The sequence below is a fragment of the Rhinoderma darwinii genome, chromosome 7, assembly GCF_050947455.1.
Source record: "Rhinoderma darwinii isolate aRhiDar2 chromosome 7, aRhiDar2.hap1, whole genome shotgun sequence".
NCBI classification, from domain to species: Eukaryota; Metazoa; Chordata; class Amphibia; order Anura; family Rhinodermatidae; genus Rhinoderma; species Rhinoderma darwinii.
The window spans coordinates 20,725,023-20,751,212 of NC_134693.1; the positions used below are offsets into that span (position 1 = coordinate 20,725,023).

The following is a 26,190-nucleotide window of genomic DNA, read 5'->3' on the forward strand; positions in this document are numbered from 1 at the left end:
TCTGCTTAAAGGGATCATGATCTGTATTAGTACAGCAGGAGCTTGAATCAAAGATAAGTTTATCATTTAAAGGGGTATTTCCATCTCAGACATTTATGGTATATCCACAGTATATGCCATAAGTTTCCCATAGATTCTGGTCCCACCTCTGAGAGCCACACTTATCTCTAAAACGGGGACCATTGACTCCCATTCTACATTCTGTCGCTGGGCTTCGGCCACTGCTTGACGAGGTTTATAGAACTCGGGAGCTACGGACACAGTGTAGCTCTCTGTGCTACGCTATTTCCGTAACCGCTATTCACTTCTATGGGAGTTCCAAAAATAATGTAGCAAATAGCGCTCGGCTGGTTCCAAAAAAAACCAGTCACTTAATTCGTCAGTGGCTGGACTCTAGCAGCAGAAAGTATGACGGGAGTCAGGGGGCCCAATTTTAGAGATATGTCGGACCCGCATCTATCGGACAATTATGGAATATCTTATGTATATGACATAAATGTCTGAGACAGGAATTCCCCTTTAAGTTACTTCTGTTTAATTTGCCACTTTAGGAGATTACTGAACACTGTTAATAATAACACAGTATGCGGTCAGCTCCTGAGCACCTCCTATTGGTGTTTGCAGGTAGTCAGAATTTTATTATTTGACTCTACATCTACGCAGAGGATGTGGAGCTCTGAATGAAAAAACGAATCTCTGACTGCTATGATGACATGTTAAGAAATAAGAATTAGAAATGAGTAGATAATGTTGGACCTAAGGGCCCATTTACACGAACATGAATCTCGTCTGTGCTGTGTGTGGAAATCACGCACAGCACACGGACCCATTGATTTCAATAGGGCCGTTCACACATGCGTGAGTTTTCACGCAGTGAGAGTCCGCTGCGTGAAACTCACTGCATGTCCTATTTGGGTGCGTGAAAACTACCCACCGTTTGCGGTGCGTGATTTGCGCATCAATTCCTTTGAAAGATGTGATTTGCGAGTGTGCGTGAAAAACGCATGCCACTCGCAAAGCACACCTAGGCAAAACGCAACGCACACGGACAGATTTACGTGCGTTGATTACGCACGTAAATCTGTCATACTCATGTGACTGTAGCCTAAAGGTGGACAATTACTTTAAACCAACCAATTATAGAAAAAAACGACTGAAGAGGTATGATTACATGTAGCCTACATATTGTGCCATGTCTTACAAACAGGAAATGCAGTAATCACACAAAATGACAAATACTAAGACAAATAAACATATGCTAACAACAAAATCTAAGATAATAAGGGTAGTCTTACACGGCCCGATGACAGCTCGTTGATCGGCGTTCGTTTGCTCTTTTCACGCAGAGATATGTATAGGGACGAGTGCTCGTTACATCGATCGCTTGTCCCCATACATTTCTATCATGTCAGCAGCGCGTCTCCCGGTTTACACAAGGAGATCTGCTGCTGACAATGATAATATTTTTGGCAATAAAAACGATACAATCAGCAGATGAAGGACCATTTGCTCATTTATCGCCTGATCGTTGCCCTGTTTACAAAGGGCAATCGAGCATTCTGTGAACGCTCGTTTGCCCGACAATTGGCCGATGTAAAAGGGCCCTAAGGCCTTGCAGATTAAAATTTAAGGTAGAAAAGACAATATAGAGAAAGTGCTCATTTTGTCCAGATAACCAGTATTTCTACCAAGAGTATAAATAAAGCTGCCTGAAACAGTCACAAACCCAGTATCTGTGCCAACGCAAATATGGAGGGCATTGTGAAGCAGGAGGGTTAACCCCTTCCCGCACCTGGACGTAACTGTACGTCCAGGTGAGCAGTAACTTTGCGCACCTTGGCGTACAGTTACGTCCGCGCTTTAACAGTTAACCGCCGCGCGGCGCTACACCGCAGCGGCGGTTAACTGTGCAGGGTGTCAGCCCTGCTCTCCCCGTTGCCGATCAGCGGCCTGTCGCCGCTGAAATCGGCAATTAACCCCTTCGATGCGGTGGTCGATTGCGATCACCACATCGAAGAGGTTTACAGCGGATCGGCAGCCCCCCACATGTATTTGCGGGGGCTGGCGATCCTTATCATGGCAACCAGAGGCCAGACAATGACCTCCGGGTTGCCATGTACGGAAGCCTCGGAGGATCAGCCCCCGGCCGGTCCTCCGATGCTTCCTGTCAGTGTGACAGTTACGTCACAATGACAGTTAGAACACATTACACTACGTGTGTAGTGTAATGTGTTCCAGCAGCGATCAGAGCTGCCAGTCTAAGTGTCCCCTAGTGGGACAAGTAAAAAAAGTAAAAAAAAGATAATAAAAATGTTTTTAAAAAGTGTAAAAATAAAAGTTAGAAGTGACATAAACAAAGAATGCTTTTTTTCCTATAATAAGTCTTTTATTATAGGAAAAAAATTAACACGTTAAAAAAAGTACACATATTTGGTATCGCCGCGTTCGTAACGACCCCAACTATAAAACTGTAATATTATTTTTCCCGCACGGTGAACACCGCAAAAAAAATAAACAAAAAACAGTGCCCGAATCACAATTTTTTGGTTACCAACCCTCCCAAAATATACAATAAAAAGTGATCAAAAAGTCGCACGTACGCCAAAATGGTACCAATACAAACTACATCCCGTCCCGCAAAAAACAAGCCCTTACATCGCTTTTTTGACTGAAAAATAAAAACGTTATGGCTCTCAGAATAGGGTGACACAAAAATGTATTTATTTTATAAATAAGTGATTTTATTGCACAAACGCTGCAAAACATAACAAAATTATATACATCTGGTATCGCTGTAATCGTATCGACCCGCAGAATAAAGTATAATGGTCATTTATAGCCCAGGGTGAAGGCCATAAAAAAACCGAATAAAAAACATTGTCAGAATTGATGGTTTTTGGTCACCTTGCTTGCCAAAAAATGGAATAAAACGTGATCAAAAAAATTTCTGGTACCCCAAAATGGTACCAATGAAAACTACAGATTGTCCCGCAAAGAATAAACCCTCACACAGCTCCGGTGGAGAAAAAATAAAACCGTTCTGGCTCTAAGAATATGGCGATGCAAAATGTGCGGAGTGTTCCAAAAGCAGATAAGATCGGGCACCATTTACCAGTGCGACACCGGCCACATATCTGCGGATTATTATTTATTTACTGCATTATTATACCCTCTTATTATACCCTGATGTACCCCGCACAGATAACATGTACCCTGATGTACCCCGCACAGATAACATGTACCCTGATGTACCCCGCACAGATTACATATGCCCCCACATTACAAACTGAAACACCAGTAAAACCCCAAACAGAACAACTACCAAGCTACATCTGCGCCCCAAAAGCCAAATGACGCTCCCTCCCTTCTGAGCCCTGCAGCGTGCCCAAACACCAGTTTACGTCCACAGATATGGCATCGCCATACCCGGGAGAACCCGGTTAATATTTTATGAGGTATTTGTCTTCAGTGGCACAAACTGGGCATAACATATAGTGCACTAAAGTGGCATATGAGTGGAAAATTGTAATTTTCACTCCGCACCATGCGCTGCGCATTAACCCCTTCGCGCACCACAACATAGCATGTCTTAGTGTGGGGGGTGATGTATGGAGCGTCTCACGTGAAAAATAAAGAATTTAAAACGGCAAAATTTTTTTGGTCACCTTCGCTCTAGCTAAAAATGTAATAAAAAGTGCTCAAACAGTTGTATGTACCAAAAAATGGTACCAATAAAAACGACCGCTCGTCCCTCAATAAATAAGCCCTCATACCGCTCTATTGACTGAAAAATAAAAAAGTTGTGGCTCTTCGAACGCGGGGAGGAAAAAACTAAAAAGGAAAAGAAAAAAATGGATCAGTCCAGAAAGGGTTAATTACTTTCTAATGAAAAACCATTTATGACCACACGTGGGGTATAGCCGTACTCGGGAGAAATTGCTTTACAAATGTTGGGCAGCTTTTACCCCCTTTATCCTTTGTAAAATTGAAAAAAATGCAACATTTTAGTGGAAGAAATGTTGATATTCATTTTCATGGCCCAATTCTAATAAATCCTGCAAAAGACTTGTGGGGTCTAAATGCCCACTATACCCCTAGATAGATTCTTTAAGTGGTGTAATTTCCACTTTTGGTGGGTTTCCACTGTTTCGGTCTCTCAGGGGCTTTGCAAATGCGACATGGCACCCAAAAACCATTTCAGCTAAATTTGAGCTCCCAAAGCCAAATAGCGCTCCTTGCCTTCTAAGCCCCGCTGTGGGTCCAAACAGCACTTTATTACCACATATGGCGTATTTACGTAATCGGGAGAAATGGTTTTACAAATGTTGGGGTGCTTTTTCGCCTTTATTCCTTGTAAAAATTAAAAATGGCTACCTTTTTTCAGAAAAAAAGTCGATTTTTACCTTTACAGAATAATTCCAATGAATTCTGCAAAACAACCGTGTGGTCAAAATGCTAACTTTACCCCTAGAAAAATTCCTTGATGAGTGTAGTTTCCAAAATGGGGTCACTTTCCGGGGGATTCCACTATTTTGTTCCCTCCAGTGCAATTCAAACGCGACATGGCACTGAAAACTATTCCAGCAAAATCAGAATTTCAAAATCCAAATGGTGCTCCTTCCCTTCTGAGTCCTGCTGTGGGTCCAAACAGCAGTTTATTACCACATATGGGGTATTGCTATAATCAGGAGAAATTGCTTTACATATGTTGGGGTGTTTTTTCTCTTTTATTCCTTGAAAAAATTACAAATTTCTACGTTTTTTCAGAAAAAAAGTAGATTTTCACCTTCACAAACGAATTCAAATAAATTTAGCAAAAAAAACTGTGGGTTCAAAATGCTAATTATACCCCTAGATAAATTCCCTGAGGGGTGTAGTTTCCAAAATGAGGTCACTTTTGGGGGTCTTTATTGTTTTGGCCCCACAAGACCTCTTCAAACCTGACATGGTACCTAAAATATATGCTAAAAAAAAGGAGGCCCCAAAATCCTCTAGGTGCTCCTTTGCTTCTGAGGCCGGTGTTTCAGTCCATTATCACACTAGGGCCACATGTGGGGTATTTCTAAAAACTGCAGAATCTGGGCAATAAATAATAAGTTAAATTTCTCGGGTAAAACCTCCTGTGGTATAGAAATTTTTTTATTACAAATGAATTTTGTAAAAAAAAAATGAAATTTGTAACTTTCACCTCTACTTTGCTTTAATTCTTGTGAAACGCCTAAAGGGTTAATACACTTTCTGAATGCTGTTTTGAATACTTTGAGGGGTCCAGTTTTCAAAATGGGGTGATTTATGGGGACTTTCTAATATATAAGGTCCTCAAAGCCACTTCAGAACTAAACTGGTCCTTGTAAAAATCACCTTTTGAAATTTTCTTGAAAATATGAGAAATCGCTGCTAAAGTTCTAAGTCTTGTAACGTCCTAGAAAAATAAAACAATGTTCAAAAAACGATGCAAACATAAAGTAGACATATGGGTGATGTTAACTAGTGACTATTTTGTGTGGTATTACTATCTGTTTCACAAGCAGATACATTTAAATTGAGAAAAATGCTAATTTTTGCAAATTTTCTCCAAATCTTGGTGTTTTTTACAAATAAATATTGAATTTATCAACCAAATTTTTTCACTAACATAAAGTACAATATGTCACGAGAAAACAATCTCAGAATCGCTTGGATAGGTAAAAGCATTCCGGAGTTATTACCACATAAAGTGACACATGTCAGATTTGAAAAATCGGCTTCGTCCTGAAGGCCAAAACAGGCTCAGTCCTGAAGGGGTTAACAAAGAAAATGGGCCATGGGCTGAGGTGGTTACTGTAATTAAATAAATTATGTCTGTGTGTTAGGCGTGAGTCTACTAGTGCAAAGTATAGCATTCCAGAGGATGGGTGCAGCACGAGAGAAGTCATAATGATTGGAGTGATGAGGCAGGTTTGTGAACAGGGATGAGAGAGCAATGGCACAAGAACCCCCTTAAAATACTTGACAAAGATGTGGAATTGATACTGATGGAAAGGAGGTTACATTAGATCATGATTATAAGCACGGCACCAATACGAAATCTTGGAATCACTCAATCATAGCACTATAATAAAGGAACCAGTGTACACAGCAATCAATTGGTCCGGAAATGTGATATAATAGCTGGATCACTAATAAAACTGGGAGGAATTAGGAAGTCAGACATTTCCAGTGCTAGATTAAATAAATGTCCCTGACTGCGTTGGTGTACACAGCCACGCTTCATTTAATGTGCTAAGGGTCGTCGTGATTAATGGACACTGGGATCCCGGCTGAGAAAAAGATGGGAGCTGAAATGTGAGTCTAAATTATGCAAATATATGGAAATCTAATTTCAGATACACATGACAGATACACTGGCGGGGCTTTATCAACCTTTCTACGGTAGCTTCCTGGTGTAGAAGAGTCGCAAAAGGGCTCAAAAGTGCCCAAATTACGACTTTTGGCCTTTTTATGCTGACCCCACCAATTTTTGTGAAATTGGTGTGGCTTCTCAAAAGGGGGCGGCGCCACATTGGCCGGACAAATTTATTATAATTTACGCCACACATGTATTATAATTTACACATGTAAATCTATTATCCTGATATATTTCAATATGGCACAGTCTCTTGGATTCCATACGTTATATTGGGTCAATGTCCCTAAACTCAACCATACACCTGGTACCCAGGTAGAAATTGTCCTCGATATGTATCTAATAACAATGAAAGGAACTATAGGATGGAACTTGTTATCTATAGCGCTAGATCAGACCCCTACAGTACAGCCTCCATAGAGCTTTATTATAGTCTTACGATTGCTTAGGCTCTGTTCACATTTGCTTTGTGGTTTATGTTTATAACGGAAACCGCCGCGCAAAGAAGGATCCAGTATATGACAGAACCCAATGACTAATGTGTTCCATTGTGGTGTCCGTCGTTTTGGCGGAAAGAATATCGCTGCATGCGGCACTATTCTTCCCGTCAAATCTGATGTGAACAGAACCTTAGACAGTTTCCACATTGAAGAACAGAATTCCTATTTACTGAAAGGGGTTCCCTATCGGCCTGAGTAAACAATCAAAAGGACCATTCAATCTACAGATTAGCATTGGTCTCGGGTTTGAACCCGCTAAGAACAAAGGGGTCCCAACGCTTCAGCAAGTTAATGGGACTAAGCTGCAGCACCTGCCACACATATACATACGGACTGCTGCTGTGATAAAATTTTGATGGACTATCCTAACTTTAGTACTGGAAAACACAACAGTGCAGTGTGTTTTTAAACAGGCTGTTTGATATCACCGACTACCATCCGTTTACCAATAGCCATATATGTTGCTGTCACTTTAATATTACTAAGGCTGTCTTAGCGTTAAAGAGCTTGAATGGGGTTAGATACAGCCCTAGAAGACCTCAGAGTGTCATATACCACTTTTCAAGGCAATCAGGGCACTTATAATTCGCAATGAATTTATTTGGACCAAATCTAATCTGGCAGCCGGTTCGACTGAATCGGACCTGAAACAAATTTCTGGAAATTCGCTCATCTCTAATATTGTGGGGAGAGAATTGACAACTGCCTTGAGTAGATTTCTGTCTCTCAATGGTGGTTGTCAACGCCAGACGACAAAAGGCTGGAGAATATGTGGCCATAGCGAGTCTCTGTAGGAATCAGCGTTACCAGATCTGAACGCCCTGGACCTCTCCATTGGTTTGAACTTCGGCTCATCCAGGTCGTAGGAAACCTTCTTCTCTTTCACTAATTTCTCGTCCTCGGTGTCAGAACTGCTGTCACCACCGGAGCTGCTGCTGTTAGAACTACTGTAGCTTTTCTTCTTCGAGGTCTGTGTACACTCCGGCATAGAGGACAACGTCTGCAACATAAAGAATCCTATTTACAGGACAGGAATTGAGAGCAAATATCAGAAAATGTTTGTGTTTAAAGACATTCTACAAGTTCATTTCTACAAAAATCTGATTAATATGGCAGTAGAATACATAGAATGATGATAGTTCGTACTGCCAAGGCGGCTGACAGGGCCAAACTGAAGATCTGAGTAGTTGTTTTTTTACAGTGTAGAAACATGATCTCCTGCTTATACATGGAAACCATCAGCAAGTATGTCAGCTACTTTACGTAAATCTTTTTGTGCTTTTACTTTTATTCCAATGATGCTTTGTAAATAAATAGCCATGACTCTAAGTGCTAAAAACTAAGAATGTTTTAGCTTTATTTAGGACATTGGGTGACATGGCTGCCTGGGGACAACCCTGGATTACCACAGTCTTTTGTAGATCCAGCATTGTTACCTGCATAGATGTGATGAGCTGGAGGTACGTATTCATACTTGCCTCCAGCACTTCCAGTCCTGGCTGCCTGGAAAAGGATGACGGCAACCAGGAGACCACAATAGATTACTGGATTGTGGGTAGATTTGTTTCGCTTTGGTAAAAAAAAGTTTGGGTATATTTACGCGTGGCATTTTCGGTCCTGATATTTGCAGAGTTTTTGTTGTGTTTTTGTAAAAATGGCAAGTAAATAAATAGTACACGGTCATGTACTCTGAGTAGTATCATAGTAATACATGATAAATATCGATCTGTCAACAGCAGCTTGCACACTGTTCCCAGGTGGCAACATGAGATTTTTTTTGTACATCGCACAGAATAAAAAAATACCCTGAAAAATAAGTCAATGCCGCAGAAAAGATAAGAAAGATATAATATAAAGATATATATACACAAGATTTAACATTTTTAAGTTACTGAAGTTACTCAAGGCTTGAAGAGAACCATGATAGATCTCCACTCTAAGGGTGTAAGCACACGGTGAAATGGTTTATTGCCTTGACTACCGAGAAAACACGGCAAAATATTGTGATTTTACAAAAACTGCAGAATTCTGACACAATTTCACGGTAGTTGCGGCAGTAAACATTGATTTGACTGTACAATATGAATAGACCCTCATACTGTCCAATCAGTGCTGACAGTGTCAACCACCAGTTGTTCATTTAGCCCTACATTTTCAAAAGGAATAACAGAGGAATGGGATAATGCAGAGTTGTACGGAAAAAAAATGCTCCAGAATGACATGTCAGAAGAGCTACAGGTCCCTTTACTACACCACACAGGAGAGCTGACAGATCCTCTATACTATACCACACCACACAGGAGAGCTGACAGATCCTCTATACTATACCACACAGGAGAGCTGACAGATCCTCTATACTACACCAGACAGGAGAGCTGACAGATCCTCCATACTACACCACACATGAGAGCTGACAGATCCTCTATACTACACCACACATGAGCTGACAGATCCTCTATACTACACCACACAGGAGAGCTGACAGATCCTCCATACTACACCACACAGGAAAGCTGACGGATCCTCTATACTACACCACACAGGAGAGCTGACAGATCCTCTATACTACACCCCACAGGAGAGCTGAAAGATCCTCTATACTAAACCACACAGGAGAGCTGACAGATCCTCTATACTACACCACACAGGAGAGCTGACAGCTCCTCTATACTACACCACACATGAGAGCTGACAGATCCTCTATACTACACCACACAGGAGAGCTGACAGATCCTCCATACTACACCACACAGGAAAGCTGTCGGATCCTCTATACTACACCACACAGGAGAGCTGACAGATCCTCTATACTACACCCCACAGGAGAGCTGACAGATCCTCTATACTACACCACACAGGAGAGCTGACAGATCCTCCATACTACACCACACAGGAGAGCTGACGGATCCTCTATACTACACCACACAGGAGAGCTGACAGATCCTCTATACTACACCACACAGGAGAGCTGAAAGATCCTCTATACTACACCACACAGGAGAGCTGACAGATCCTCTATACTACACCACACATGAGAGCTGACAGATCCTCTAAACTAAACCACACAGGAGAGCTGACAGATCCTCTATACTATACTACACAGGAGAGCTGACAGATCCTCTATACTACACCACACAGGAGAGCTGACAGATCCTCTATACCACACCACACAGGAGAGCTGACAGATCATCTATACTAAACCACACAGGAGAGCTGACAGATCCTCTATACTACACCGCACAGGAGAACTGACAGATCCTCTATACTACACCACACAGGAGAGCTGACAGATCCTCTATACTACACCACACAGGAGAGCTGACAGCTCCTCTATACTACACCACACAGGAGAGCTGACAGATCCTCTATACTACACCACACAGGAGAACTGACAGGTCCTCTATACTACACCACACAGGAGAACTGACAGATCCTCTATAATACACCACACAGGAGAGCTGACAGATCCTCCATACTACACCACACAGGAAAGCTGTCGGATACTCTATACTACACCACACAGGAGAGCTGACAGATCTCTATACTACACCCCACAGGAGAGCTGACAGATCCTCTATACTACACCACACAGGAGAGCTGACAGATCCTCCATACTACACCACACAGGAGAGCTGACGGATCCTCTATACTACACCACACAGGAGAGCTGACAGATCCTCTATACTACACCACACAAGAGAGCTGAAAGATCCTCTATACTACACCACACAGGAGAGCTGACAGATCCTCTATACTACACCACACATGAGAGCTGACAGATCCTCTATACTACACCACACAGGAGAGCTGACAGATCCTCTAAACTAAACCACACAGGAGAGCTGACAGATCCTCTATACTATACTACACAGGAGAGCTGACAGATCCTCTATACTACACCACACAGGAGAGCTGACAGATCCTCTATACCACACCACACAGGAGAGCTGACAGATCCTCTATACTAAACCACACAGGAGAGCTGACAGATCCTCTATACTACACCGCACAGGAGAACTGACAGATCCTCTATACTACACCACACAGGAGAGCTGACAGATCCTCTATACTACACCACACAGGAGAGCTGACAGCTCCTCTATACTACACCACACAGGAGAGCTTACAGATCCTCTATACTACACCACACAGGAGAACTGACAGGTCCTCTATACTACACCACACAGGAGAGCTTTTTATAGATGCACAGAAAATTTGGCTGATATTACCGAAAACAAGTGACATGATCTATGTATCTATGGTAACTAGGTAATAGGTTTTCTTGCAGGTGGTCATTGCCATTTACATACTTGCATAAAAAGGGGCGTTCTCATGTGGGCTTACAAATGTGAGATTTTAGATTCATATGTTGGTAAGTATGCATTCACATTGTAGTCCGCATATAGTAATTACCCAATAATTTCATATATGAGCAATGCACGCGTACTACCATAGGGGGGGAGAGGGCAAAAACATCTGTTAAGACAGAGATCATCAAAAACACACAGACCACATGGCAGGTGATCAAGTCCTAAGATTGGGGTCTCAGAATAACCCCTCACGTCTGAATTGTTAGCGGTGTCGCCTCTACGTGGAGATCCATTAGTATTCAGGACACTCATCAGAAGGGAAGAGGAGAATATGGCTTATACATGATTAGCACCATTTCACAACCATTTAATAACCATTAAACGACTAAAGTGTTCTCAGCAGGTTACTAAACCTGCTTCAGTCATGGATGAACTTCCAGTGAATAGACAGGATTGTAAAAACATAAAAAAACACAGAGACGGGCACGCTGGCAGCGCCGCTGAATTATTATCCGATTTGATTGATGTCTCCTGTTACTATTCCTGTCCGAGATGTTCACGGAGTTTCCACAAAACAGGAGCATTCAGCTAAAAGCTGTTTAATTGACCAAAGCCAACATCTCCACACTAAAAATACACCTTAGCACTCACAATTTTACCTTAAATCTATCATGTTAAATCCGATTTCATCAGTCATAGAGACTGACATTGTAAACACAGACAACTGGATTACCGGCTTGTCAGGAAACTCTACTGTATTCATGGTTGTTAGACACGAAGCTAATATCGTTGGGTTTATAGGTTTTGGAAGATTTTTTTAAAAACAAACAAACATTTTATTCCGATTTTTAGAGAAGAAAAAAAAATAAAGTAATAATACAACAAAGGTTCAAATCAGACTGTCAATAACAGTAGGACAATCCATTATCGAAAATATCTCTTGCACATGTATTAGGCCCTGTTCACACTGAGTTTTTTGCAGGCAGAAAATTCTGCTTGGAAAAAGCGTTTTTTTGCCACGTATTTTGCCACTTTTTTTTACCTCATTCTTCAACAGGCAAAGGAAAAACCCGTCAGCGGTTTTTGCTATTAAACACATCAAAAACACGCGCCAAAAAAAAGCCACGGCCGTTTGCGGCGTTTTTTTCCATCTCCGGTTGATTTCAATGGGGTTTTTGAGGTGGAAACGCCTCAAGATAGAGCATGTCGCTTCTTTTTCCCGCAAGCATATCTTTACGCTCCTGGGAAAAAAACGCCTCCACCTCCCATTGAAATCAATTAGAGGCAATTTCGGTCATTACTTGCCGCGGTTTCCGCTGCAAAAAACGCGCCAAAAAGCTCCATGTGAACAGGGCCTTAGAATTGTTTTTTCTGTTTATCAATGTGTATATATAAGTATTAACTTGAACAAAGTTTAGGACTTGGGCCTGATACTGTGAATTCAGAAAAGGCACCAAAAGCAAATAAATATGAAGAAAAGAGGGAAACAATAAAAACAAAAGACAAAGATATGGGACATATTGTAGAACATCCGAAGTAGTTAGTGGATTCATGTTTAGGGTGAGAGGACAGCTGTGCTAAACATGTGTTGCATATATTGACGATGTCCAATTGTTTTACATTTTAGTTAAGACCTTTAGGGTATGTTCACACGGCCTATTTACGGACGTAAATCGGGCGTTTTTGCCCCGAATTACGCCTGAAAATAGCGCCTCAATAGCGCTGACAAACATCTGCCCATTGAAAGCAATGGGCAGACGTTTGTCTGTTCACACGAGGCGTATATTTACGCGCCGCTGTCAAATGACGGCGCGTAAATAGACGCCCGCGTAGAAGAAGTGACCTGTCACTTCTTTGGCCGTAATTGGAGCCGCTATTCATTGACTCCAATGAATAGCAGCGCTAATTACGGCCGTAATTGACGCGGCGTTCAAGCGCCTGCACATGCCGGTACGGCTGAAATTACGGGGATGTTTTCAGGCTGAAACATCCCCGTAATTTCAGCCGTTACGGACCCCCGCCGTGTGAACATACCCTTAGGGTATGTTCACACAGGGTGGATTTGCTGGAGAGCCACAGAGGTTACTGTGCAGGGAGAGGGAGGAGGAGCTGAGGAGTCTCCAACCTAGGGCCAGGCAATTAATCGAAAAATAACCAAAACCGAAATTCAGCGCAATTAACCGACATCATCATGTGCATTTCAGTTTTAGATTTTTTTTTTCCCCGGTTTCAACTGTATCTGCCTCTTCAGTTATAGAGGCATTATACTGTGTGGAGGGCAGATATAGAGGCATTATACTGTGTGGAGGGCAGTTATAGAGGCATTATACTGTGTGGAGGGCAGATATAGAGGCATTATACTGTGTGGAGGGCAGATATAGAGGCATTATACTGTGTGGAGGGCAGATATAGAGGCATTATACTGTGTGGAGGGCAGTTATAGAGGCATTATACTGTGTGGAGGGCAGTTATAGAGGCATTATACTGTGTGGAGGGCAGATATAGGGACATTATACTGTGTGGAGGGCAGTTATATGGGGCATTATACTGTGTGGAGGGCAGTTATAGAGGCATTATACTGTGTGGAGGGCAGATATAGGGACATTATACTGTGTGGAGGGCAGTTATATGGGGCATTATACTGTGTGGAGGGCAGTTATAGAGGCATTATACTGTGTGGAGGGCAGATATAGGGGCATTATACTGTGTGGAGGGCAGATATAGAGGCATTATACTGTGTGGAGGGCAGATATAGAGGCATTATGCTGTGTGGAGGGCAGTTATAGAGGCTTTATACTGTGTGGAGGGCAGATATAGGGGCATTATACTGTGTGGAGGGCAGTTATATGGGGCATTATACTGTGTGGAGGGCAGATATAGGGACATTATACTGTGTGGAGGGCAGTTATATGGGGCATTATACTGTGTGGAGGGCAGTTATAGAGGCATTATACTGTGTGGAGGGCAGATATAGGGGCATTATACTGTGTGGAGGGCAGATATAGAGGCATTATACTGTGTGGAGGGCAGATATAGAGGCATTATACTGTGTGGAGGGCAGATATAGAGGCATTATACTGTGTGGAGGGCAGATATAGAGGCATTATACTGTGTGGAGGGCAGTTATAGAGGCTTTATACTGTGTGGAGGGCAGATATAGGGGCATTATACTGTGTGGAGGGCAGTTATATGGGGCATTATACTGTGTGGAGGGCAAATATAGAGGCATTATACTGTGTGGAGGGCAGATATAGAGGCATTATACTGTGTGGAGGGCAGATATAGAGGCATTATACTGTGTGGAGGGCAGATATAGAGGCATTATACTGTGTGGAGGGCAGATATAGAGGCATTATACTGTGTGGAGGGCAGATATAGAGGCATTATACTGTGTGGAGGGCAGATATAGGGACATTATACTGTGTGGAGGGCAGATATAGAGGCATTATACTGTGTGGAGGGCAGATATAGAGGCATTATACTGTGTGGAGGGCAGATATAGAGGCATTATACTGTGTGGAGGGCAGTTATAGAGGCTTTATACTGTGTGGAGGGCAGATATAGGGGCATTATACTGTGTGGAGGGCAGTTATATGGGGCATTATACTGTGTGGAGGGCAGATATAGGGGCATTATACTGTGTGGAGGGCAGTTATATGGGGCATTATACTGTGTGGAGGGCAGATATAGAGGCATTATACTGTGTGGAGGGCAGATATAGAGGCATTATACTGTGTGGAGGGCAGATATAGAGGCATTATACTGTGTGGAGGGCAGATATAGGGACATTATACTGTGTGAAGGGCAGATATAGGGGCATTATACTGTGTGGAGGGCAGATATAGAGGCATTATACTGTGTGGAGGGCAGATATAGAGGCATTATACTGTGTGGAGGGCAGATATAGAGGCATTATACTGTGTGGAGGGCAGATATAGAGGCATTATACTGTGTGGAGGGCAGTTATAGAGGCTTTATACTTTGTGGAGGGCAGATATAGAGGCATTATACTGTGTGGAGGGCAGATATAGAGGCATTATACTGTGTGGAGGGCAGTTATATGGGGCATTATACTGTGTGGAGGGCAGATATAGAGGCATTATACTGTGTGGAGGGCAGATATAGAGGCATTATACTGTGTGGAGGGCAGATATAGAGGCATTATACTGTGTGGAGGGCAGATATAGAGGCATTATACTGTATGGAGGGCAGATATAGAGGCATTATACTGTGTGGAGGGCAGATATAGAGGCATTATACTGTGTGGAGGGCAGATATAGGGGCATTATACTGTGTGGAGGGTAGTTATATGGGGCATTATACTGTGTGGAGGGCAGATATAGAGGCATTATACGGTGTGGAGGGCAGATATAGAGGCATTATACTGTGTGGAGGGCAGATATAGAGGCATTATACTGTGTGGAGGGCAGATATAGAGGCATTATACTGTGTGGAGGGCAGATATAGAGGCATTATACTGTGTGGAGGGCAGATATAGAGGCATTATACTGTGTGGAGGGCAGATATAGAGGCATTATACTGTGTGGAGGGCAGTTATAGAGGCTTTATACTGTGTGGAGGGCAGATATAGGGGCATTATACTGTGTGGAGGGCAGTTATATGGGGCATTATACTATGTGGAGGGCAGATATAGAGGCATTATACTGTGTGGAGGGCAGATATAGAGGCATTATACTGTGTGGAGGGCAGATATAGAGGCATTATACTGTGTGGAGGGCAGATATAGAGGCATTATACTGTGTGGAGGGCAGATATAGAGGCATTATACTGTGTGGAGGGCAGATATAGGGACGTAATACTGTGTGGAGGGCAGATATAGAGGCATTATACTGTGTGGAGGGCAGATATAGGGGCATTATACTGTGTGGAGGGCAGATATAGAGGCATTATACTGTGTGGAGGGCAGATATAGAGGCATTATACTGTGTGGAGGGCAGATATAGAGGCATTATACTGTGTGGAGGGCAGATATAGAGGCATTATACTGTGTGGAGGGCAGATATAGAGGCATTATACTGTGTGGAGGGCAGATATAGAGGCATTATACTGTGTGGAGGGCAGATATAGAGGCATTATACTGTGTGGAGGGCAGATATAGGGACATTATACTGTGTGGAGGGCAGATATAGAGGCATTATACTGTGTGGAGGGCAGATATAGGGGCATTATACTGTGTGGAGGGCAGATATAGAGGCATTATACTGTGTGGAGGGCAGATATAGAGGCATTATACTGTGTGGAGGGCAGTTATAGAGGCTTTATACTTTGTGGAGGGCAGATATAGGGGCATTATACTGTGTGGAGGGCAGTTATATGGGGCATTATACTGTGTGGAGGGCAGATATAGAGGCATTATACTGTGTGGAGGGCAGATATAGAGGCATTATACTGTGTGGAGGGCAGATATAGAGGCATTATACTGTGTGGAGGGCAGATATAGAGGCATTATACTGTATGGAGGGCAGATATAGAGGCATTATACTGTGTGGAGGGCAGATATAGAGGCATTATACTGTGTGGAGGGCAGATATAGGGGCATTATACTGTGTGGAGGGCAGTTATATGGGGCATTATACTGTGTGGAGGGCAGATATAGAGGCATTATACGGTGTGGAGGGCAGATATAGAGGCATTATACTGTGTGGAGGGCAGATATAGAGGCATTATACTGTGTGGAGGGCAGATATAGAGGCATTATACTGTGTGGAGGGCAGATATAGAGGCATTATACTGTGTGGAGGGCAGATATAGAGGCATTATACTGTGTGGAGGGCAGATATAGGAGGCATTATACTGTGTGGAGGGCAGTTATAGAGGCTTTATACTGTGTGGAGGGCAGATATAGGGGCATTATACTGTGTGGAGGGCAGTTATATGGGGCATTATACTATGTGGAGGGCAGATATAGAGGCATTATACTGTGTGGAGGGCAGATATAGAGGCATTATACTGTGTGGAGGGCAGATATAGAGGCATTATACTGTGTGGAGGGCAGTTATAGAGGCTTTATACTGTGTGGAGGGCAGATATAGGGGCATTATACTGTGTGGAGGGCAGATATAGAGGCATTATACTGTGTGGAGGGCAGTTATAGAGGCTTTATACTGTGTGGAGGGCAGATATAGGGGCATTGTACTGTGTGTAGGGCAGTTATAGGGGCATTGTAGTGTGTGGGGCGGTTATAGGGGCATTGTAGTGTGTGTGGAGCAGTTATAGGGGCATTGTAGTGTGTGTCTGGCAGTTATAGGGGCACTGTAGTGTGTGGGGCAGTTATAGGGGCATTGTACTGTGTGTAAGGCAGTTATAGGGGCATTGTAGTGTGTGTGGGGCAGTTATAGGGGCATTGTAGTGTGTGTGGGGCAGTTATAGGGGCATTCTACTGTGTGTATGGCAGTTATAGGGGCATTGTAGTGTGTGTGGGGCGGTTATAGGGGCACTGTAGTGTGTGTGTGGGGCGGTTATAGGGGCATTGTAGTGTGTGTGGGGCGGTTATAGGGGCATTGTAGTGTGTGTGGGGCGGTTATAGGGGCATTATACTGTGTGGAGGGCAGTTATAGGGGCATTATACTGTGTGGAGGGCAGTTATGGGGGCATTATACTGTGTGTAGGGCAGTTATAGGGGCATTGTAGTGTGTGTGGGGCAGTTATAGGGGCACTGTAGTGTGTGGGGCAGTTATAGGGGCATTGTACTGTGTGTAGGGCAGTTATAAGGGCATTGTAGTGTATGGGGCGGTTATAGGGGCATTGTAGTGTGTGTGGAGCAGTTATAGGGGCATTGTAGTGTGTGTCTGGCAGTTATAGGGGCACTGTAGTGTGTGGGGCAGTTATAGGGGCATTGTACTGTGTGTAGGGCAGTTGTAGGGGCATTGTAGTGTGTGGGCGGTTATAGGGGCATTGTAGTGTGTGTGGAGCAGTTATAGGGGCATTGTACTGTGTGTAGGGCAGTTATAGGGGCATTGTACTGTGTGTATGGGGCAGTTATAGGGGCATTGTAGTGTGTGTGTGGGGCAGTTATAGGGGCATTGTAGTGTGTGTGGGGCAGTTATAGGGGCATTCTACTGTGTGTAGGGCAGTTATAAGGGCATTGTAGTGTGTGTGGGGCGGTTATAGGGGCACTGTAGTGTGTGTGGGGCGGTTATAGGGGCATTATAGTGTGTGTGGGGCGGTTATAGGGGCATTGTAGTGTGTGTGGGGATGTTATAGGTGCATTATACTGTGTGGGGGCAGCTATGGGGCATTACACTGTGTGGGGAGCACTATGGGGGCAATATACTGTGTGGTTGCAGTGCCAGGGGGTGTATTATATACAGTAGTATACAGCAGGCTCAGGGGATAAGTATTAATTCAATGGCATAGCATGCAAATAGGGGGCGTGGTATGCAAAAGGGGTGTGGTCTAAATAATCGTTTATTAATCGTAATCTAGGTTACATGTTCAATTAAATGTAATTTTGATTTAAGTGATAATCGCCCAGCCCTAGTCCCACCATGCTTGTATTAATCCACTGGCGGCTGTCAGCGCATGCTGGGAGTTGTAGGCTCTTAACAGCGGGAGAGCCTCAGGTTGGAGTTCACTGGCTGAACCCATATAAACCACTTAATTCTAAGGCTGGGTTCACACGACCTATTTTCAGACGTAAACGAGGCGTATTATGCCTCGTTTTACGTCTGAAAATACGGCTCCAATACGTCGGCAAACATCTGCCCATTCATTTGAATGGGTTTGCTGACGTACTGTGCCGACGACCTGTCATTTACGCGTCGTCGTTTGACAGCTGTCAAACGACGACGCGTAAAATGACTGCCTCAGCAAAGAAGTGCAGGACACTTATATACATTATATGCAGAACACTTATATACATTATATGCAGGACACTTATATACATTATATGCAGGACACTTATATACATTATATGCGGGACACTTATATACATTATATGCAGGACACTTATATACATTATATGCAGGACACTTGTATACATTATATGCGGACACTTATATACATTATATGCAGGACACTTATATACATTATATGCAGGACACTTATATACATTATATGCGGGACACTTATATACATTATATGCGGGACACTTATATACATTATATGCGGGACACTTATATACATTATATGCGGGACACTTATATACATTATATGCAGGACACTTATATACATTATATGCAGGACACTTATATACATTATATGCAGGACACTTATATACATTATATGCAGGACACTTATATACATTATATGCAGGACACTTATATACATTATATGCGGGACACTTCTATACATTATATGCAGGGCACTTATATACATTATATGCAGGACACTTATATACATTATATGCAGGACACTTATATACATTATATGCAGGACACTTATATACATTATATGCAGGACACTTATATACATTATATGCAGGACACTTATATACATTATATGCAGGACACTTATATACATTATATGCGGGACACTTATATACATTTATGCAGGACACTTATATACATTATATGCAGGACACTTATATACATTATATGCAGGGCACTTATATACATTATATGCGGGACACTTATATACATTTATGCAGGACACTTATATACATTATATGCAGGACACTTATATACATTATATGCAGGGCACTTATATACATTATATGCGGGACACTTATATACATTATATGCGGGACACTTATATACATTTATGCAGGACACTTATATACATTATATGCAGGACACGTATATACATTATATGCAGGACACTTTTATACATTATATGCAGGACACTTATATACATTATATGCAGGGCACTTATATACATTTTATGCGGGATACTTATATACATTATATGCGAGACACTTATATACATTATATGCAGGACACTTATATACATTATATGCAGGACACTTATATACATTATATGCAGGACACTTATATACATTATATGCAGGACACATATACATTATATGCGGGACACTTATATACATTATATGCGGGACACTTATATACATTATATGCGGGACACTTATATACATTATATGCAGGACACTTATATACATTATATGCGGGACACTTATATACATTATATGCGGGACACTTATATACATTATATGCAGGACACTTATATACATTATATGCAGGACACTTATATACATTATATGCAGGACACTTATATACATTATATGCAGGACACTTATATACATTATATGCAGGACACTTATATACATTATATGCGGGACACTTATATACATTATATGCGGGACACTTATATACATTATATGCGGGACACTTATATACATTATATGCAGGACACTTATATACATTATATGCAGGACACTTATATACATTATATGCAGGACACTTATATACATTATATGCAGGACACTTATATACATTATATGCAGGACACTTATATACATTATATGCGGGACACTTATATACATTATATGCAGGACACTTATATACATTATATGCAGGACACTTATATACATTATATGCAGGACACTTATATACATTATATGCAGGACACTTATATACATTATATGCAGGACACTTATATACATTATATGCGGGACACTTATATACATTATATGCGGGACACTTATATACATTATATGCAGGACACTTATATACATTATATGCAGGACACTTATATACATTATATGCAGGACACTTATATACATTATATGCAGGACACATATACATTATATGCAGGACACTTATATACATTATATGCAGGACACTTATATACATTATATGCAGGACACTTATATACATTATATGCGGGACACTTATATACATTATATGCGGGACACTTATATACATTATATGCAGGACATATGAAGCACAGCTTTTCAGACGTAAAAGACAGTTCTCGTGTGCACATACCCTAAATGTTCATACATGATGCTGCAAATGTTATATTTCTAGCTTATTTGTACCCAACAGTCCCATCCAACCCTACCCCGCTAAAGAGATTTTCTGGTTTTACTCAAGTAAAGGTTTATATGACTTAAAAAAAAAAATAAAATAAAAAATGACAGTAGCAAATGTTATTAAATAAAATTAAAAAAAATTCACCTACCTCTCCAATTCTTTTCCAATCAAGCTCACACGGTCCAGCGGCGCCACCAGTCTTTGTTTACAAGCGGCCCATGTGTGGCCTCAGCGGTCACATGCTGCACTACTGGCATCACCACTCAGCGATGGGAGCCATGATGCCAGTAATACGTCATGTAACTGCTAAGGCCACTGATGGTTGCAGCAGTCACGTGCCGGCTGCTTGGAAAACAAAGAGCAGGGGAACCGCTGGAGCATCTGCGCTGAATCGGCGGGGGATTGGCATGACCCCTTTAATTTATCAAAACTGCCTAAGGCTAGGTTCACACCTGTGATAGGGCATTCTGTCTGGAATTCTGTCACCTTTAGCAGCAATAATAGCGCAGCGTACAGCTTTATTCTTGCTGTTAAAACCTCAACAAAGCCCCAACGGACCCCATTCCTTCCATTATAAACAAATGATTACAAAACGCCCGTCTGTCTACACAGTCACTTTATGTTAATATTTATATGACTTCACAATGAACAAATCCAAACAGTCGCCTCCTTTTTATTCTATACGACTCTGTTGCCCTCCGTCTTGCCGCATATTAGCATCATATGTTGTGTACTATTACAGACTTTTTGATATATTACAGATTTTTTGTACTCAATAAAGTTTACTATTTTGATCTATTATTGCCTTTGTGATTTTTGTAGGTCACTGGAAGTTCCTGGTCCCGGCTCCTTGTATTTGAGATTCAATGTATTCTACTCTATTTTATATTTTCTTATACTATAATTATTTATACTAAGTATTGGGAAGCTATCTTGCTTCATTCACTTCACAGCAGACACCTGCGTATAAGAACACAAGGTAAGAACGACCTATTGGCTTCCATGAAAGGGTAAAACGGGAGGAGGGAGGAGGAGCTGCTCTGTCCTCATTACCTATTGTCAATCGTGTGAACCGGTGTTCTTTGCCCCAAGCTTTATAATAGAGCGGTTTCCGTTCACTGTAATCCCACCCTCTGATGATAATGATATAATTTTTTTCCCCGCCCCCAGTGACATGAACGGTCAACCTCCTGTGAAGCTCCTTGTGAGAACTGCAATATTTTAAGATATTTTTTAATATCAATAACAACATGGAAAATAAAACAAAAAAAAAATCACCCCAAAAATTACAAAAATATGTTAAACATAAAAACATGCACAGGTCATTTTCTGATGAGGAGTATAAGCCTTAGACCTCATTCACATCGGCGTTGGAACGCTCCGTTAGGATATGTTCACACGCTTAGCAAAAAACGACTGAAAATACGGAGCTGGTTTTAGGGCATGACCACACGTGGCGGATTTCCTCCGCAACTGTCCGCATCAATGCCGCACCTAATCCGGGTTGCGGATTACGGCTGCGGATCTGCCCAAAATGTGCAGTAAATTGATGCGGACTAGCTGCTGCGGACTGCGGGAAAAGTGCTTCCCTTCTCTCTATCAGTGCAGGATAGAGAGAAGGGACAGCACTTTCCCTAGTGAAAGTAAACGCATTTCATACTTACCGGCCGTTGTCTTGGTGACGCGTCCCTCTTTCGGCATCCAGCCCGACCTCCCTGGATGACGCGGCAGTCCATGTGACCGCTGCAGCCTGTGATTGGCTGCAGCCGTCACTTAGACAGAAACGTCATCCTGGGAAGCCGGACTGGAGACAGAAGCAGGGAGTTCTCGGTAAGTATGAACTTCTATTTTTTTGACAGGTTGCTGTATATTGGGATCGGTAGTCACTGTCCAGGGTGCAGAAACAGTTACTGCCGATCGCTTAACTCTTTCAGCACCCTGGACAGTGACTATTTACTGACGTCACCTAGCAACGCTCCCGTAATTCCGGGAGCCCCATTGACTTCCTCAGTCTGGCTGTAGACCTAGAAATACATAGGTCCAGCCAGAATGAAGAAATGTCATGGCAAAAAAGCAAGACGCATCCGCAGCACACATAACATGTGCATGACATCTGCGGACTTCATTGCGGAACTTAGAATCTCCATTGAAGTCAATGGAGAAATTCCGCCATGAGTCCACAACCAGTCCGCCACTGCTCCGCAACAGACAGAGCATGCTGCGGACACCAAATTCCGCTCCGCAGCCTATGCTCCGCAGCAGAATTTTACGCATCGTCTAAACGAACACTTCTAAATAGAAGTGGAAGTCAATGGACAAACGGCTCCGCTGCGGATTAACGCTGCGGAGTGTCCGCAGCGGAATTCAAGTGAAATTCTGCCACGTGTGAACCCAGCCTTAAGGGAAAACTGCTCCTGATTTATAGACGTTTTTTATTCAAAGTCACGTTTCTCGCTGCGTTTTTAACGGCCGTATTTGGAGCTGTTTGAGTCTATGAAAAACGGCTCCAAAAACGTCTCAAGAAGTGACATGTACTTCTATTTCGCGGACGTTTTTTTAAACATCAGAATGCCGTCGGAATAAAATGCAGTTTTTCACATTAAAATCAATAGGCAGATGTTTGGAGGTGTTCTGATTCAGATTTTTCGGCCGTTTTTGTTTCCAGTTAAACCACGGACACCCCTTACGGAACCCATTAAAGTCAATGGGTTCCATCGGCTGCCGATGGTATCAGTGATGCAACTGAACCGTTGCTTCCAGTATTCCATAGTTCTGCTCCTCTGATGGAGAACAACGGAATGACCCGACGCAGATGTGAACGCAGCCTAAGGCCCCATGCACACGACCGTATTTTTCATCAGTAATTACAGACCCATTCATTTCTATTGGCCATGGACACCTTTCAGTATTTTTACTGATAGGCGTCCGTGCTGAAAAAAACATAGAACCCGTCCTATTCTTGTCAGTAATTACGGCAAGGACTCTCCCATATACGTCCGTATTTACGGGAGCATTGCTAGGCAACATGTTGGTGACATCATTTGCAACCTCCCTCTTTTTGTAAGGATCCGTATATACGGATGGAATACGGATGCAATACGGACCGTATTTACCTCAGGCCTCAGGCTTCATGCACACGACCATAAAAAACCTCCATTCACTTCTATTGAACGCGGACACCTTTCCGTATCGCTACGGATGAGTGTCCATGCCGCAGAACTGTGCCGGGAATTATGGAGCATGTCCGTTCTTGGTCGTCAATTGCGGCACGGACTCCTCCATAGAAGTCTATGGGGGAAGCCAAAATTGCGGATGGCTACGAAGGTGCGTCCGCAAATATGGATAGCCATCCGCAAATACAGAAGTGTTGTTAAGCGTGGGGATTTCCCACCAACCAGGCCTCTTTTTTTTGCGAATCCATATATACGGATGCAATATGGATGCAATACGGACCGTATTTGCGGATACCATTCAGTAGAAATCGGTACTTTGCTGATGATTTGCTGATGTCTATAAGGCCCCATGCACACGAACGTGCTTTTGCGGCCGCAATTCCCCCGAAAATCCACGTGGATTTTAGGGGACTCATAGAAAATAATGGACGCAGCCATGAGCATGGCCCACGATTTGCGGAGCGGCTCGCAGTTGACACCCCGCGGCCGGCCGACCCAAAAATCACGGCCGTGCACATGGCTACGGTCGTGTGCATGAGGCCTAAAGCCATACGGTACCGTATTTACGGTCAGTACTTGCGGATACGGTCGTGTGCACGAGGCCTCACTCAGTAATCCATGAGAAGTCACTGATGTTTCTGAATATCATAGAAAAAAAATGCAAAATCTGCTCGGTTAAGCAGAATTTATCACCAGAGTATCAAATAAACTCATATTTTTTGTATTTTCACAGCAGAACAGACCTCTGCTTATCATAGCTGGAAATCTGCATTAATGTCGAGCAGCTTATCATATTCAGACAATGAAGCATTTCTTGGATTTGATCTCGAAAGCACTCTCAATTATGTGATGTCAGCGCTGGAAAACAATAGGTATCGAGGTTGATACTGGTTAGCTTGAATTAACAAGAAATAATATAAAAGCCTAAAGTTATATTCAACGTAACATAATGCATAAGGTTCCTTTAAATCCACTGTCGGCTGCGAGGGAGGCCGGTACATGCGTGCTGTAATGTAAATCACATTATGTTACATTTTGGTGGAAAGATAAAGGATCTGGGATAATACTAAATAAATTATTCAATCGACACACATTTCAAAGCCGAACACATGACACATAATATGAAAAGAACAATTCGAGCCAAGTCTACGAAATCAGCTCAGCATGGAGGAATTAATTCTCATTCTTGCAGAGTGCCACCTGCTGTTCAGTCAGTAAAAGACGCACAAAATATCGGGAAATTTGGGGAGGCAATTAAAAAAGGTGAAAACCCTATGCAACAAATTTTATTTAAAAAAAAAAATAATCAGGTCTTTTGTTACGGTCTCCGTCTCTCCAGCGTGTCTTTCGGAAATAGTCGCCTTGTATCAGCAGAGCGGGTGCACAGTGCTGTAGCGTCAGCTCTTTTAATGGATCTCGCGGCAGGGCTACTATGAGATTCCTAACATGTCATATTTTAAGCAGCCATATTATAATTACTGACCGATTTTCCCAGTAGATACTTTATGGGTATTACTTGTCTTTTGTCAGGATGTTATTAACTGGAACACAGATGCTGGTGCCATATTGCCGCCGTTTCATCTTCCAATTTGTGTTGTATTTTAAATTAAGCATAAAACAGGAAAATGAGCTGGGTAAATTAGTCTGTCTGTATTAAGGAAGAGCTGAATATTATTATTATGAATATCTTCCATGCACCATATTTTCTTAATATTGAACTGAAGCAGAGAAAAACACTTGGAACAGAGTTACGAGGAAAAAAAACGTAAACGGAAAAGTCCATGGTAAACGCGTACACTGTGTTATGACTAAAGGGGGCAGCGCATAAAATCCCTGTGTCATGCACAGACCCCCAGGCACTATGCATAA

At 42.4% G+C, this 26,190-nt stretch overlaps 2 protein-coding genes across 3 annotated transcripts in view; one reads left to right on the plus strand and one right to left on the minus strand.

Annotated features, from left to right (window-relative positions):
• DCST2 (DC-STAMP domain containing 2) overlaps nucleotides 1-26,190 on the plus strand; it is a 787,084-nt gene that overhangs the window by 658,941 nt on the left and 101,953 nt on the right. The window lies entirely within an intron of this gene.
• The window catches only part of TTLL7 (tubulin tyrosine ligase like 7), a 122,551-nt gene that overhangs the window by 31,419 nt on the left and 64,942 nt on the right, over nucleotides 1-26,190 (minus strand). For both annotated transcript variants that reach the window (XM_075832914.1, XM_075832913.1), the window contains exon 14: nucleotides 7,693-7,885. In XM_075832914.1, the coding sequence (XP_075689029.1) occupies nucleotides 7,693-7,885 (193 nt within the window). The remainder of the gene's footprint in view (nucleotides 1-7,692; nucleotides 7,886-26,190) is intronic.